Source organism: Pezoporus flaviventris, unplaced genomic scaffold (assembly GCF_033815535.1).
Source record: "Pezoporus flaviventris isolate CSIRO_AGI_PZ_B2104156 unplaced genomic scaffold, CSIRO_AGI_Pfla_v1 ptg000023l, whole genome shotgun sequence".
Classification (NCBI taxonomy): domain Eukaryota; kingdom Metazoa; phylum Chordata; class Aves; order Psittaciformes; family Psittacidae; genus Pezoporus; species Pezoporus flaviventris.
In genome coordinates this window covers 17386051-17402292 of record NW_026892571.1, presented here as the reverse complement: position 1 = coordinate 17402292, position 16242 = coordinate 17386051, and the positions used below count along the sequence as shown (strand labels likewise).

Genomic DNA, 16242 nt, shown 5'->3' with positions numbered 1-16242 from the left:
AGCTTGCATGCGATGAAGGCTCCTGGCATCACTCTAGGACATGATCCCAGGTAAAGGGGGGCATTGCTTCACCCCATGTTGCTGGTGGCCACTGAGAGCTCTTCCTATTCAGGCAGTGACCAAAAGTGAACAAAACCCTCTAGACCCCACCTTCCTCACAGGTTAAGAGCCCTCTGCCTCACAAGGATGTTGAGGCTGGATTAGCAGGTAGAAAGCTTTGAGATCCTGGAAGGAAAAGCACCAAAGGCTCTAAAATATCATTACCAACTTCTTCTGTGATGGGACATGTGCCGTAAGGAATGGGGTCATGGGAAAACCAAGGGATGTGCTCCTTTAATTACTATTTGACCATAACTGCTCACCAAACACATTGCTAATTCTAGTTCAGAAGTGTCAACTAAGAAATCATTTGAAAAACATAAAGGAAGGAGAAGATAGAGTTCAGATTTAAAGCAGCTCTCTATCACAGCAGGTTAATACTCCTTCCCGTGGGCAGTGCCCAACAGCATGGAGTGGACTCAGTTTGATACATACTTAAACTCAGTGGCAAGCCCCACTCCACGCATGGCAGATCCCAGAGGGCAGCTGGATCCTGAGGCAGCACCATGCGCCTGTCAGGTCACATCCTTTTATTGCATTTTAGAACTGAAACAAAGGAAACACTTTTAACATGGTCAGTTTTCCAAGCGGAGGATTTGCTTCCATGCACACATGAACAGAAAACCTAGCAAAGGAAAGACTGATTTATTATTATACCCAGCTGAAGAACCCAAACTCACTGGCAGACCATGTACCAGACCACGCACTTTTCTCCTGGGTTTGATAATCTGACAATAACTACCAGCTCAAACCAGAATGGGATAACACAATAACATGCACCATGTTAAGAACATGTTAAAGACCACTTTCACCTTTAGCTTTTCTTCTGCAGTTTATTATATAAATTAGGCTTTTAAACATGTGTAGCACTCACATTTCAAAACAGAAAACATTCAGTTCCACGCTGAAATACTGTGCAAAGAGTGGTTTATCTCAGTGCAAATAAGTTACATTTCCCCACTGACAGCGAGTTGATGAGGCTGGTTTTAATGTAACTCCTGTATCCCTAATTAACAATTACATCACCTGCACTGGATCAGAGCATGTTGCAGTCAGCACCGGACTTTGGTTGGTAACTACCAACCACTCTTGACAGCACAAACAAGAGAATAATTCGACTTCAAGCAGACCTGTGACCACCACCATCATTTTCCTGACCTCAGTTATAAACAAGTGGATGCCAAAAGCCCTATTTCTCTTTCAAGCCATTATTAGAATACAGTAAAGCTCGCAGGCATGCAGGTGTTGTATTCCAGTGAACGCCATAGGTCACCTTTGGCACATCAGACAGCACCTAAACACTGAATACAGGAGTTAATGCAATAATCTTGATCTGGCATTAGGATAAATGAGAAAGCTCAAACATCCTTCCCGTCTCCAATGCCAACTACTGTTGCTGAAACATTCATTCAACCAAGCCTGAAGTACAGCAATGCCTCTCAGTTACACAATACGTACTAAACCCCGAGTTTAATTAAATCCAAGCAGAATAAATCTTATCCGACCCATAGATGCCACTGTATGGGGTCACCGCAGTGAAATACAGGCCACTTTGTCAGAAGTGGGTATTAATATCTTAGAAAGATGAATTAACTTCTTTTAAAGAACTGTTACGACATAAAACCAAAACAAGACACTTCATAAATAACATCTTTATTAATGGGTTTCCTTTTTCACATTCTTTCAAGTGATGTTTCATTGAGTTCTGCATAGTCCAGAGTGGGGAAAAAAGAAATCATAGCAGCAGGACCCAAATGTGAACGTTGCTTTGTTCAAGTTAAGACTGGTCACAATCACAGGAGTAAGCAACCTCCAGAAATAAATGAATGGGGAGATGAGGAGGGTACGGGAATGAAAACCACCAGAAAAACTCTCATCACTGTATCTGTCTATTAATGAAGTCTTCACACAAAGACACACAACACCCATTCACGTTCATGTGCACAGCAGAACACAAACCACAGAAGAAAGATACTTCCTCTACTGAATGAAATGAAACAGAGCAAGATGTTTGTGTATTTAACAGAGTGCTGATCAGCTGTTCCCACAATGGGAACCATCACAATACCCACGTGGATAAACACAAGGTGGAGAGCTGGTCATGCCCTTATTACAACCACATTTAAACTAGCATCCTACAGGAGGAAACATGAAAATTGGAGTATTCCCATAATACTAAGAATTACTCTTAACACACACTTTCAAAGCACTATCACCTCCCTTCTCTTTTCTTAATACTATGATCCTACTGCTAATGTTATTCACAGTCAGTTGGAAGAGAAGGCGATGAGGACCCCCCCGTGCCCACGCAATGGCTCAGCCTTTGGAAGTGGTCTGCAGCAAAAGACCTCCACCTCCAGCTTCATTTCCATAAAGCACAGGCAACGCAGTCCCAAGTCTCCCACACCACCACAATGTGACTCTGCAAGTAAGTACTTTTAATATTTACACCATGTACTGATTTAGATGCTGTTCTCTGCATTATAACCACCATCAGAAAAAGCTAGAGGGGAAAATAAAGAGGCCTGTCCCCTACGTGACAGCTACAGGTAGTAAAGACTCACATACTGTCCACATGCTGGTGAGAGGCCATTTCTTACCTCCCCTTTTGATTTATGCATCAGAGACATTGCAGCTGAGCACTAGTTTAAATGCAGAATCCTCTTATGTTGGTCATATGATTCTATGATTTGGAAAAGCTATCAGATACCTGTCACTCTGAACTTTACCATGCACAAACTAGGCTTAACGCTTTGCATATGATTGTGCAGTAATAAGCTTCAGTTACAATTTGCATTAGTTAGGTTCTGAATTATTCATCTCATTCAGATGCACAGTCCAGGACTGTGGGGAACTGATCATCAATATTCAATCAGACAAGTTCAGATCTGGGCAAGGAGTAAGTCTCCTTTATTTGCTAGGAGTCTGGCACTGAAGCCCAGCAGGTCAAGGAAGTTATTTATGAAATCAAACCAGTCAAACCTATTTGCTGCCATGGATACTGCAAACAAAAAGCCCAAAGTATTTTGGAGAAGACCTACAACAGTTGAGTAAAAGGGATTCAATTAAAAACACTTGTCCAAGGGGAAAATGAACTACACAGTGAAACTCAAGCCCATCGCAACGAAACAGCAACTCCAGGGCTGAAACCCTACCTCCCTTTAACAGATCAGAGCAAAACAGCCCCAGCCCAGGGAAGCATCAACCACAGCTCCACGGCAGTGTCAGCCAGCACCAAGATGTTGACAGATACATGTGCTTCTATGCCCTTTCTTTGGCAGTAACCTGCTTTCTCCTTGGGGAACTGATGCACTCAAAGACAGGGAAACCCAGTCACGAGTCTGGAAATAAAGGCTGCAGAGAACCCAAATCTACCCCAGAAACAAGCCACGAGGGCAGCCAGCAGCCACACCGGCTGGGTGGCAGGGGAAACACACCAAAACCAACCCAGCTTGGCCCAGTTCAAGCCACCAAAACTAAACCTGGCCAGTTGAGTGTGGGCTAATTCATTTTTACAAGCAGCAATGGTCACATTTTCTTTGCTCCTGGCAGTTTCACAGGCAAACCTCCTGGCAGACCCCAAATCTGACTGAATTGGGAACAGAATATTTAGTGCAATGGAGTCCTTAATTTCTTCTTTCTTGTGTTGCTTCAGGGGTTTAATTCAAGAGACCAGCAGAGCAAGACCACTTTTGACATTAGTTCAAGATTCACAAGGCAGGACTGATGGACATTACTTGTACTTTTTAAAGGTGGTGGTTATAAGGGCATCAGATCAGATTCTTCCCTTTTACTAATGCAAAACCCTAAGCTAAATGCAACTTGCTAGTCTGAAAAAGCCACCTCACTCTAACACACAATGAAACTACTTTGTGGCCTCCTGTGTTTCAGGAAAATATCCCACATATCCAGGTCATCAGGCAGCCTCACTGGTTAAGACACATTAAAAGGAAACATTTTTCCATTGAAGTAGCCAAAAATGGGATTGGCATTTATTGCATGACGTTGCATAAGAAAGTGTATTATTGAAAACCGTAAGGCATCATGCAATTCTCCATCAGCTATTTATTGTTCCTTGAAAGATGGTTTATAGGCTTTGAAGTTATAAAACCAGTTTCAAAAAAGTACATAAAAAAATTTAAACATAAGCATTTAAATATTTTTCACATGTTTGTAGGTTGTCTTTAAGCGGTTAAAAAGTGCACTCGAAACGTACTGTACTGGAAAGTTGCTCGGACCAAAAATGGTGCTGGAGGCTTGTTAAATTAAAAGCTGCAAAAGAACATTGCATGGGATTAGAAAGCTCACAGGTTGTGGCACTTACAAACCTGCTTGAAGTAATTCCTCAATCCTCACAATTTAGCATACATGATACAATTAGCTAAAAATTGTGTATTTTTAATAACTGAACAGTCAAATGAATTCAAGTTACATACACTGAGTGATCAAATAAAGAGGAGACTCAATAGTCAGACACGGGACAGAAGGTACTGATGGGATTTGGCATTATTCAATGTACTGTGCCATCCAGCGGAAGCCTTCTCCGTAGCCTTGTCTCTTTAGCACACTGCACATAAACACTTCTAGCGGCCTGGCGTTCAGTTCTTTCAATGGTATACTGCCCTGCAGGGAGACAGCAGTGTTCCAAGTTACAGTACTGGTATAAAACTCAACCTGGAGAAGAGAAGGTTCTGGGGAGACTTTAGAGCAGCCCCAGTGCCTAAAGCGGCTACAGGAAACCTTGAGAGGAGCTTGGGACAAGGGATGTGGGGACAGGCCAAGGGGAATGGCTTTAACCTGCCAGAGGGGAGACTGAGATGAGCTCTTAGGCAGAAGCTCTTCCCTGTGAGGGTGCTGAGGCGCGGGCACAGGGTGCCCCGAGAAGCTGTGGCTGCCCCATCCCTGGCAGTGCTCAAGGCCAGGTTGGACACAGGGGCTTGGAGCAAGCTGCTCTAGTGGAAGGGGTCCCTGCCCGTGGCAGGGGCTGGAGCTGGAGGAGCTTTAAGGTCCCTTCCAACCCAAAGCATACTGTGAGTCTACAATTTGCATTCTAGTTTCATATACTTCACTCTCTCCAACAGCAAGCTATACACAGGGGGTTTGAGTGCTTGGTTTTTAGATGCAGTTCCCTGCTCTGGTCCTAAAGCTTTCCAAGCAGATGAAAAGAGCATTTGTTACTAATTGTAGGACTGACCATAGCAAGAGCACAAGCTGCTTGCTTGCCAAGATCAGCACAGTGAGATAAAGCTGTTGCTCAACTGGAGATTCACAATGGTATTCGTACTTCATAGACTACGTGCAGTGCTGTCAAAACCAGGGCAAGATAAAAAAGAATAATAAGTCAGCAGTAACTGTTTATAGCCCAATACACCTATTCTAAAACTAACCTGTCGTCTTTTACATAGAAAAGAAGGTGAAGATTTGCTCCTGCTCAACCTAAACTCTGTTTCAGAGCTTTGAGGGAAGCATCCAAGAGTGCACAAGCAAAGAGGAGTTACAGGACCTGTGCCCTCCTCAGCAGAGCCATCCTGCCAGTCACCTAACAGGAGCTGGGACAGGAGCCGGGACAGGAGCCACACTGGAAGAGCTCTGTCAGCTGCAGGGACATGTCTTTCCAAGGGCAAAGGAGAGCAACTTGTTTCTAGTGCCCTGTATCCAAATGTCTCCTACAAGCAGCAGGCTGTATTTAAATTAAGAAGAGCTGCAGTATCACAACAATCTGCAATACAAATCTGCCTTGTTGTTACAGATACCAGTAGGAACTTTTTTCCTCTCACAACCTCAAAACTCAGCCTTTTACAACAGTGTAAACCTATTGCTAAGCTTCAGATAAACATGTTAAGTAACAAATTACTTAGCTGTACTAAGTCTGCATTTCAAATGAGAAAAGTCACTTACTGAAAGACTCTATCTGGTTTTCTCATACAGCTCTCACTACAACTATAGCCTCTGAGAACTTGCCCATCGTTTAAAAACACTGCATAGGAAAGCTGAAGTATTAAAAATTATCCTGAGTACAGTTAAGCTCTCTCTAAAAAAACGTGGCATTGAATATGATGTAGAAAGTTGTAGCAGGAATGCAGCTAACAAACACACAGAGATCCCAGAATTCATTCTGTATATGGTCATTATGTACCAAGTACTTTATAAATCAAACCCCATTTATTTGATGCAGTTGGAGTGAACTGAAGTCAACACAAACGTAAGACAAACTCACTCCTTAACAAATAAAAAAACAACCACAAAAAGAAAACCATAAAGGAAAAAGGAGCATTACCTTTCCTGTTGTCTGGCCATAGAGGCCAAACGTCTCTCGTAACCTCTCTTCACTGATGGCTTCAGGTCTGTCAATCTTGTTACCAAGAATTAGGATAGGCACATTTGCAATAGTTTCATCTGTCATTAGTGACTACAAAGGAAAGGAGAAATGAGGAGAGATTAATGTAGAACAAGAAGGTCAAATTACTATTACTCATGTCCAGGTGGCAGCAGAGCTCTATTGGGTACTAAGAAATCACTTCAAACTCACAGAAGTTAAAGTTAGAAGCTCCAAAACCTTAAACTTACATCAAGTTCTTCTTTTGATTCAAGCAATCTTTCGTGATCTGCACAGTCCACCAAGAACACGATGCCATTAATTGCAGGCAGATAGTTTTTCCACACTCTGCGAGCTACAGGAAGGTGCAAATGAAAAACAAAAGGAAGTTATCCCAAACTTCAGCGACGCGCATCAGGAATTAAGAAGCAACAGGGTTCTTCTAAGTCTTGGTTTATGCTGCCACTCTTGAGGATGCATTTTCATGTTTTACATGAAATTATTTGAAATAATGGAGCAAAAGTATCATTCCCTCCACAGTTACCACCACCCTATCCCATGTGCACACTGATGCCCTGAAACTTTTCATGCTTCCTGCCCCTAAGAATTACACCAACAAAGCTAAGTTTGAAGCATAAAGCTTAGAGGTGAGCGTAAGTCAATCGAAGTACAGAATCCCCTTCAAAATACAAGTATGAACCAACAACTGCAGCTCTTGCCAAATTGTATTTGGGATTTGTGATAAGTGGTGAGACAAAAGAGCAATGAAGGGTTTTCATGCTATTAAAGAGTGTGGGAAGTCAATCTCTGCAGCACGGTCATAGCTCTGATGTGAAACAAGCCGACTGCAGACAGCTGTAACTCAATTCAGTGAAGTGAATCAATGCATTCTCTTACCTTGAGCATGTCCACCCAGATCAAAGGTAGTGAAAGTCATGCCAGCAATTGTCAGCTCTTCTGAAGCTAGAAACAATTATTTCTCTGTAAGAATTATGCAGTGGATGGGAACAGGCTAACCTTTTAGCAGGTACATTTTACTTTGTCTCTTGGCTCTTGACAGCATTTTGTTAAGAAGCAAATCAGAGTAACACATTCTCAAACTCAGTGACGCATTTGTGTAACAACATGTTATTAACCATTAGAACACATGTGGAATATCTACAATGCTAACAGGAGGGAATATTCATACATCATTTATCCCTACACATTACACAAGCAACAGTTGGCTTTGGCATCTGGCTTGTTACATTTCGTGTGCAATACTGTTCAAGGTTTCTCCTCTTCACATCTTTCCCCACTTATCACCTCCTTATTGGACTTCCCCAATTCAGAGCTTTAACCTGTGTTGAACTTTTCCTCTTGCGAGAATACCAGGACAACAACTACACAGCAACCCCTGAGCCAATAAAAATCAAACCAGGATACATAAATGACCTCAATGCTGGTTTCCCAGCTCCACAGAGAAGCTGCTCACAAACAGTACAAGCCCCAGCTTCCCACAGCTTCTGTAATCTCAGCTCTCAGGTCCATCATTCTGCTTGTTACTTACTTCTTTATTTTAAATATGCCACATTGAACTATCACACACACTTAGTTTTGAATACGACTTAAAATATCTACAGATCCCAGAAATCCCTTTGTTTCTCCACGATTACTGTTAGTCTTACGATGCATACACAGACCCTGCACTTCCTGCAACACTACAAATACTGTCCAGCTACTGAACCAGTGATATTAACTTACTGGGGTGTAACGTGGGGACGTGCTGTCCCAGTCTGTCATCTTTGAGCATGTGCAGCAGTGTAGTTTTCCCAGCATTGTCCAGTCCAAGGAACACTAGCTTGCCCGATTTCTTGTACAGTCCTAGAACACAGAAACCCCCAGTGACTAATCAGTTAAACTGGAAGGAGCTCATTTCTAGCATTAGAGATGATTTTACTCCCAGGAACAAAGTGTTACAGTACAAAATCCAGACCAGTCAAGGTCCACTGTGTGCTTTATCAATGCCCTTTATCCATGTTCTCTTAGTCATATGAACTACGCTCACACTTGCTCCCGTGCCTACTGCACTATGTGCATCATGTGCTGCTTGTGGGATACTCAGCAGGAAGGGGAGATGCACGAAAGTGATATAAATGTGTCACTTGTGTAAATGCACTTACATGTTCTTAGGAAAGCCACAGCAGAACAGGACTAAATCTTGGCAGTGCAGCTTATGCTGCCCCAATAGGCGAAGAGTTTTGCTCACAGATGGTGGAGAGGGAGCATACAGGTACAGCACCAAGAGTGGGCTCTGAAATACAGACCAGCCTGGACCTTAACAGAAGAGGCTTTGTTCAGCTACCAAGGACAGAAAACTTGGAGGCAAATATAAAGCCCAGGCTTCAATCAGGGTATTACAGAGAAACTGGTTTCAATGATAACAATCATATCAGTGTATGTATGAATTCTTATGTTGGTTCATGATTATTTTGACAAGAAGAAACATTCACCCATAGCCCCAGCTAAAGGGTGTGGATATAACCTGAATGGCATCATCAGGGCCCTTCTGACACACTTGCTGGCATGTGATAACGTTTGCATAACAGCAGTAAGAGATTTTATTGTCACTGCTTGTCATCTTTACAAAAATGACTTTTCCTTCTTTTTGTTTCACCTACTTGTAAGCCCAGTGAATGCAACAGTTGCTGTGAAGGAGAGGAAGGACATTTGAAACATGAACACCATATTTTCTGAAGTTTGACATTATTAAAGGGCAATTCTCTTCTAATTTGTCAACACCACAGCCTATGCCAGGATTATTTTTCACGGCTTCAAAGTGATGGACATTCAAAGTAAGACCTGGCAAAGACAAACCACATTTCTTAAATACCATGTTCTGTACTGAGAAAAATGCTAAAGTAAAAAAGTGTCTTAACTTTGCCTTTTTAAAGCAGAAAATCCTCCCTTACTCCCTCTTCCAAGACCTGTGGCTGGATACCACACACCTCCTTAGGAACCACTACCAACCCCAACAGCCTTCAGAAGACTGCACAATACACAACAGCGGGTGAGGAAATACATATTATATACATGCTGAAGTTACAGTTCCTCAAAATCAAACCTGAGCTCTGGTCCTAACGGAATTCTCTCTTCTTTCTATGCAAGAATAACTGCAAAATACAACTAAATATTGAAATGTGGGAGGTTTTTACATCACTAGGATCTTTTACTATAGTCATAGCATCATGGTGCTCTGCAATAGGCTGAAGTTTCATTTACCACCACTATGATGATACAGAAACATTGTGAAGCACACAATCAGATTTATTGCTACAGCTCAAATGTCCCATTGCCACAGTCCCTGGTAGCTGTCCAAAGGGCACGTTTACAGCATCCCTTGCTCTCCCTGCACCAGGAGGGCAGTGGGCAGAGCAGTAACATCAGTTTCTGGAGCCCTCATTTATTCTTCTTGTTTAATGTGTTACCCTCAAACATGTTTTACCCAGTGGGGTTTTAAGAGATGCTGTTGCACAGGTGGCTGCTCAGACAGCCCCACTGATGCCACATGTGGCAGACATGCCTCTGCCTGGCTGACCTTTACACTGCTGCTGTTTGCTCACCTCTCCCTCTGCCTTCAAGCTAAGCCCTGGGATCACATTCCAGCACAGAATGTTATGAAGGAATATTCATTACTGCAAGTTACACATTTCTCAGCTTATTCTATTTACGAACTTTATTACTACAGGTACTGTAGAGTGCCCTCACAGCTCTTTCAAATACAACAACTCTTACTTTCCAAACTCACCTTTTCATGTACCCAAATATGTATTAACTATTAAGCTATAGAGTGGAGGATAAAGTTATTAGTATTGACAAAGAAAGGAGGAGTGGGCAAACATTTTCATATATTAACTTACACCACAGTGAGAAACTCCAGCTCACACCTATGAATGAAACAGAATCTTACTAAACCATAGTAAAGCAGTAATACTTTTGGCACTCTCAGCCTGGACATCCAGGAGTCTCTGCTCCCAAATCAGGTGAAACATTTCCTATTCCCAAGTGCCTTTCATACAAGCACAAGATGAATGAGTAGCAATACTTCAGTTATTAGCTGCACCAAGACCAGAGTTTATGTATATAGATTAAACAGGATGATTTATGCATTCTAAAAGCATATGTGTGCAAAGATGTACTTAAGATGTGATCTTATCAGCCTGCTGACAGGACAGTGAACTGCAGGGAGTTTCCTAAATGCTATAACCAGCCTTCTTCAACTGTAAATGCAAATGAGAATGCACAGAGAAAGCAGTTCCTCTGAAATAAGAGGGACACATTGAAAGTAATTCTGCTTCCCACTTCAAGCTCCAGTACCCTTCACCAGAATTAGCCTTTGCATGCACAGGAATGGCCAAGTGGGCCAGTGAGCAGCAATCACTGCTTGGGTAAGGAAGAGGAGATAAGAAAGATTAGTCAACATAGTTAAAATTTCACTGGCTAATATTTCGATAGCAGGCCAAGGGTCCAACATGCAGCAAAGTTGAAACTTTCAACTGATAAAAGGCAGGTGGCACAGCTCACTGGGATTCCTTCATCCCCAATGCTTTTTACCCACTCCAATTAAATCCTTTGAGCCTGTAACTTGTGCCTTTCACCTATGTGATCTGTAGCTTCTGCTCCTTGTTTTAGTACCCAAACATTCTTTTTCTTCATGGCTGGCTTGGTTTTGTCATCGTTTTCTTTTCCCCCGCCTCCTGTTTTGCACAAGCTAATATTTCACCTTGGATTGATAATGGATTGTAGACTCTTTTGGCCAGGGAATACTTTCCTGAGGCTCTTCAGCAGGTGACAGTGAAGGCTTACACAGATTTCAGTGACACCAGTCACAGAATAACGCACTGCTGAACATGAGCAAGGGCTTCAATACCCAGCACTTATTTTATTTAGGCAGCCCCTCGTACTTGGATTCTGAAGTGATATCCTCACATGTGAAAGAACTGAATTAAAATAACCCAGTTCAGGTCTTTATAAGAGGAAAATCAGGAGAAACTCCCTATGAATCACCTGAATTGCACCAGCTCAAATGTAGTATGACTAGAAAAACTAAACCTGTTATGTTCATAGAAGAAAATGTAGGTTTCTCACAAGGTTGAAGGATTAATGTAAGACTGAGCAGACTGCATGCTCTGGAAATACTGAGTATTGATAAGTGAAGCTTCTGTTTGAATGTTACTGAATAGACACCAAACCAAATATTATTTAACCAGCAGCTGTGTGTGAAGATAACAGAGGGGAACAGCCATTTTAGACAAGAACAGCAGAAATAAATCAGACCAAATAAACCAAACAAGGAAAACTTACCTAAAAACTGTAATACGCTACTGAAACCGCTGTAAATCCAATTAAATATGAAGGACATCGCTGAATCCTATAGTCTGAAATAGAAAATACAATGCATTAAGATTTGTTAGAACAGCCCATTAAATATTACAAGTTATTTATAGGAAACAAAAGTAACTCAAAGTCCTGTATTAAAAACAAACCCCAATTTTGTTTTGGTGAACTGTATCACGGACCAGTCAAGTGACCCCACAATGCACTAAAAATCTTAGTGCAGAAATGGAAGACAGAACCTAGATGTTGTGAGTCAACAGCAAAGACCTTTTCGTCCCCCTGGAAAGACTTCCGTGGACTGAAATCTTTGCAAAAGGCAAAACAATTCTATCTTCAGTACAGTCTGGTGGAGATGTGTGATGGGCCACTGAAGATTTCAGATGGGATCTTCACATATGCTTTCCAACTAGGAGAAGGTGGCACTTTTGAGAGGGCAACAGGAGGATGTCATTGCAGAGCCACCCTTGGGAGCTGCTGGGGGTCGAAGCAGAGATAATAAGAGGTGAAGAAGCTTTGGGAAGTAGAACCCCAGAAGTCCAATACCAAATAAATCCCTACTGTCTACACAAAACCTGCCTGTTTGCCTTGTAATGGGGAACAAGTACTTAGCACAAAGTACTGGAATTGCCATTCAGAGACCTGTAGTGTCCTGCACAGGCTGCCACAGTTTAAACCTTAAATGCTAAGGTTATGCAAACACCATGTTTCCTTCCTTCAGCTTAGATTCAGGAAGAGAAGAACAAGCTGATAGCAGCCAGGATGACTATAACCACACCTGGAGAGCCCAGAAGAACAGGTCACTACTACCAAGGCGATGCTTTGGGGCACAAGAATAAAGCCATCACTGGGTTCACTGCACAGCCATGAGCAATTCCTTTCTTAGCTTTCATCTGAATTTCCCCATTATCTAAAGTAAGGATAATCACACTGAAAGCACCAGTTTGACACAGTGAATTAGTGTCTAGCATTAAAACCTCTCAGAAGACTAAAGGCAACATCCTTAGAAGCATTTAGCCAGCTAATTCCTACTGGAGTGCATAACCTGCTAACATCAGGGGATGCTGGAGTCCAACTATCCTAGAGAAACTGGGCTGCACTGCTAAATGCAGCTGGTAGAGGTATCCACACAGCTGCAGGCTGTATGGCCACGCTCCTTTTGATGCTGCAGCAGCACCTTGGAGCATCAGAAAACGACTTGAGGGCAGCTCTGAACATGGAGCACAGCACATGGTAGTCAAAACATAGGTCAGAACCAGACCAAAATCCAGTTGTCTGAGCAATTACACTCATGACAAAGAACAGAATTTCCCCACTATACAACAACAGGTCTGTCATGGGACGATAATATGGAAAGAAGAGGAGAGAACAGCTTAGTGACAAAATCTGTTCCGATGCCAAAGCCCTGGGAGTCCTGGTTTCTCCATAAGTAACCCTGAAACCACTGCCCACATCCTACATTATCCTGAACAACACATCAGCTGCAACAGGCACAGGCTTCAGGAATACAACTGAAATACACTTGGCCGTGCTTAAACACCCAGCTACACAACGTCACCACTGAAACTGTCCCTTGCACGGCTAAAAAGCAAAGGTCAAGAACAAGCAAACACAGAACACACACGTCAGCAGATTTATTTATTGCCTGAGCAAAACAGCGAGCGGGAAAAGCCTCTGTGGGGCTCTGAAAAAAACCATCGACTCAAATAACCTGCAAATCAGGGCAAACAGCGTGATGGAAGAGAAGTGCTCAGGTTACTGAGGTGCGAATAACTTCAGAGCCTTTGGTCGTATTAACCTCTCCCATCAAGTCAAGTTATGGAGAAAACAAGATCTTTGTGCCTTACAAGACTTTAAGGGGTAAGATTCAAACGATTAAGCTGAACAGGATTACTTTGCAAACACAGCTGAAGTGGCATTAACATAGCTTAAGTTTCCATCACCACGAGGAAAGGGTGTTGGAAACAGAGCTATCCAAATACACCCGGAGCAGCCTTTGTATCAGTTGGCAGTGATTGAAGGAAAAGGCTTTTAAAACGAGGCAAAAATGGGCAGTTAATGGTAAAGGCACACGGGTAGTATTTGAACAGAGATATTAAATCTGCCCTTATCACACAGGAAAAGTAACCACATCATTCACAGCAGCGACAAATCAAACCATTAAATAAAGCCATAGCAGGGCTGCGCTCTTTGACAGAGTTGCTGCTAACACATCCAAATCACAGATACACCAAACTAAGGGGAGAGCTGAGGTTCTTCAGGACACACACACTCAAACTCGCAGGCTCACGCTAAAAATACCATAAAAGCAGAACAATGAACACTCGGGCAAACTATGGTTTAGTGTGAGGTGTCCCTGCCCATGGCAGGGGGTTGGAACTTGATGATCTTAACGTCCTTTCCAACCCTAACTATTCTACGATTCTATGAATCACTGTCCACGGGCCACAGTGCAGACAAAACCACTGCTCGATGGTTATTCCTATGATGCTATGATTTCAAGGGTTGCCTTGTAAATGATCAGTTCCAAGCAGGCAGAAGCTTTTAATGCAATGTGGTGCTGGGCACAAGGTTGATACCAACTTTTTACAGCTATCGCCAACTTCCTTATGCTTCCATCAAAACAGGAAAGCTGATTTTCTAGCATGACATCAATAACAGAAGGCTATCACTTCAAAAGGTATCCACTGATCTTGGCTACCATTATATCATCAGCAAAGCATCATTTGGTAGCTCACATGGAGCCCTATAAGCCACTCCCTAGATCAAAGAGAGGGCTTGCTTATGGGAGACCACAGGGATGTGGAATTCCTACCCTTTGGCAACATTTTGAGGCAGCCTCCTGAATGGAACATCACTGACAGAGAGGACTAGCAAGAAAACTCACACATTTCTTTTATAGTATGAAAAAGAAGATTTTCCCCTTGTACTCTCAACCTGCATTTTTCTAGCTATAGATTCATCATGTCACTTCTGAAGCACTTAGAACAACACTTGCTTCCAAAGCCTGTGAAGCTTTAGATAAGAGAGGGTATCAGGCTTTTAAAGACAGGTTTATATCCCTTCATGGAACAACAGGAAGCAGAAGCAACACCCAGACTGAACAGCTCTTGCGGTAACTGGAAACACGCTGTGCTGTGCCCGGTGGGTGCCGACAGCAAGAAAGCTCTGCCTGCCCCAGCCATGGTTACAGCTGAAAACACAACACAGGCAAGAGCTTGAAGTCTGCTCTTAGGGGTGGACTTGCAGTTTTACAAGCCGGATCTAAACTCGATCACTTGAAGCTGTAATTCCACATATAATCCTTTTAGCATCATAAAACATTACCACAGACAATAAAAATCAAGATCAGCGAATAAGCTGCTATCTGCCCTGCACAGCACAGTTTATTCTAGGATATGAAACCGCACTTGGATGTGGTACCTTAAAAGTTGAGAAAAGGGACAGAGTTGGAAAGGGAGGGAACAGCAAGGATTTTCTTTGGGTATTTTAATCATGTTTTTGATAGCAAGTCATCTTTGAGATCCCAGAAAGAGAAATCATCACACTGATCCGTTACTAATCCATTTGGCAAGCAGAAAGATCAGATACTGCATGGGAAACGACTTTAAATTCAGTTCTATCACATCTTCTGCTCTGAGCAACCTATTTGCAGACGACAAAGATCTCAAGCACACCCGAAAGAGCATCTTATCTGCAAGGACAGCACAGCCACATACACACTGGTGTCAAAGGCAGTGAATGCAGTGGCTCAGCGGCAGCCCGGCCCACCAGCACCAGCTGTCAGAGCAGTGGAGGGCCTACTACAGCAACTTACTTCCGAAAACAATAAACCTTAAAAGCCCTAATTGCCAAATAAATAACGCTACTCAGCACATCGCTACGATGCTCCAGGCGGCTGCACAAGCGGGCTAAGAGCACCTGGAGGCCACAGGACATCGCACCCCCAGCACCGCAGGCCCCAAGGGAGATAGAACCAGCGCTACGCGGAGCTGCCCGCCCCCCGCGGCGGGTTCATGGCCCGGTACCCCCAGCCCCAGCCCCAGCTCTCCTGGGGCGAGCAAGAAGGGGGAACCCAGCCCAAGGCCCCTTCTCCGGGCCCAACCACCGCGGGCCGCCCTGACAGGATGCCGCCCCCCCCCCCCGGCTCACCGCCGCCACCGAGCCTGAGCTGCGGACGCTCCGCTCCGCCGGCACCGACGCACAACCTCGCGGCTGCGCCCCGCTCCGCCCCCTTCCCCGGCAGCTCCTTCCGGGCTGGGCCGCACTCACACACACCGCGGCGGCCGGGCTCGGTCCCGGTGCACCGCCCCAGCTCCGCCGGGCCCGGTGTCTCCTCTCTCTCTCCCTCCCTCCCTCAGGCCCACCCGTGGCCTCTCCCTACCTCTGTCCCTGCCCCTTTAAGGCGCCAGGCCCCGCCCACTGCCGCAGCGCGCCGTTCCCGGAAGTGCCAC

General features: G+C 43.8%; 1 protein-coding gene across 2 annotated transcripts; it reads right to left on the bottom strand.

The window, feature by feature from the left end:
- Positions 1-1736: 1736 nt before the first annotated feature.
- On the bottom strand, positions 1737-16220 carry SAR1B (secretion associated Ras related GTPase 1B). 2 transcript variants are annotated; one of them, XR_009744021.1, is made up of 8 exons: positions 16147-16220; positions 11759-11834; positions 8159-8278; positions 7313-7378; positions 6667-6770; positions 6377-6508; positions 4536-4722; positions 1737-4371 (listed from the first exon to the last, which is right to left on the bottom strand). XR_009744021.1 is itself a non-coding variant. In XM_061457058.1 (7 exons), exons 2-7 carry the CDS (start codon positions 11814-11816, stop codon positions 4606-4608), a joined length of 597 nt encoding a protein of 198 aa, XP_061313042.1. In that variant the 5' UTR covers positions 11817-11834; positions 16147-16220; the 3' UTR covers positions 1737-4605. The 2 variants fall into 2 exon arrangements, 1 of the variants encoding a protein (XP_061313042.1); XM_061457058.1 differs by having other exon boundaries at positions 1737-4722.
- Between the last annotated feature and the right edge of the window lie 22 nt (positions 16221-16242).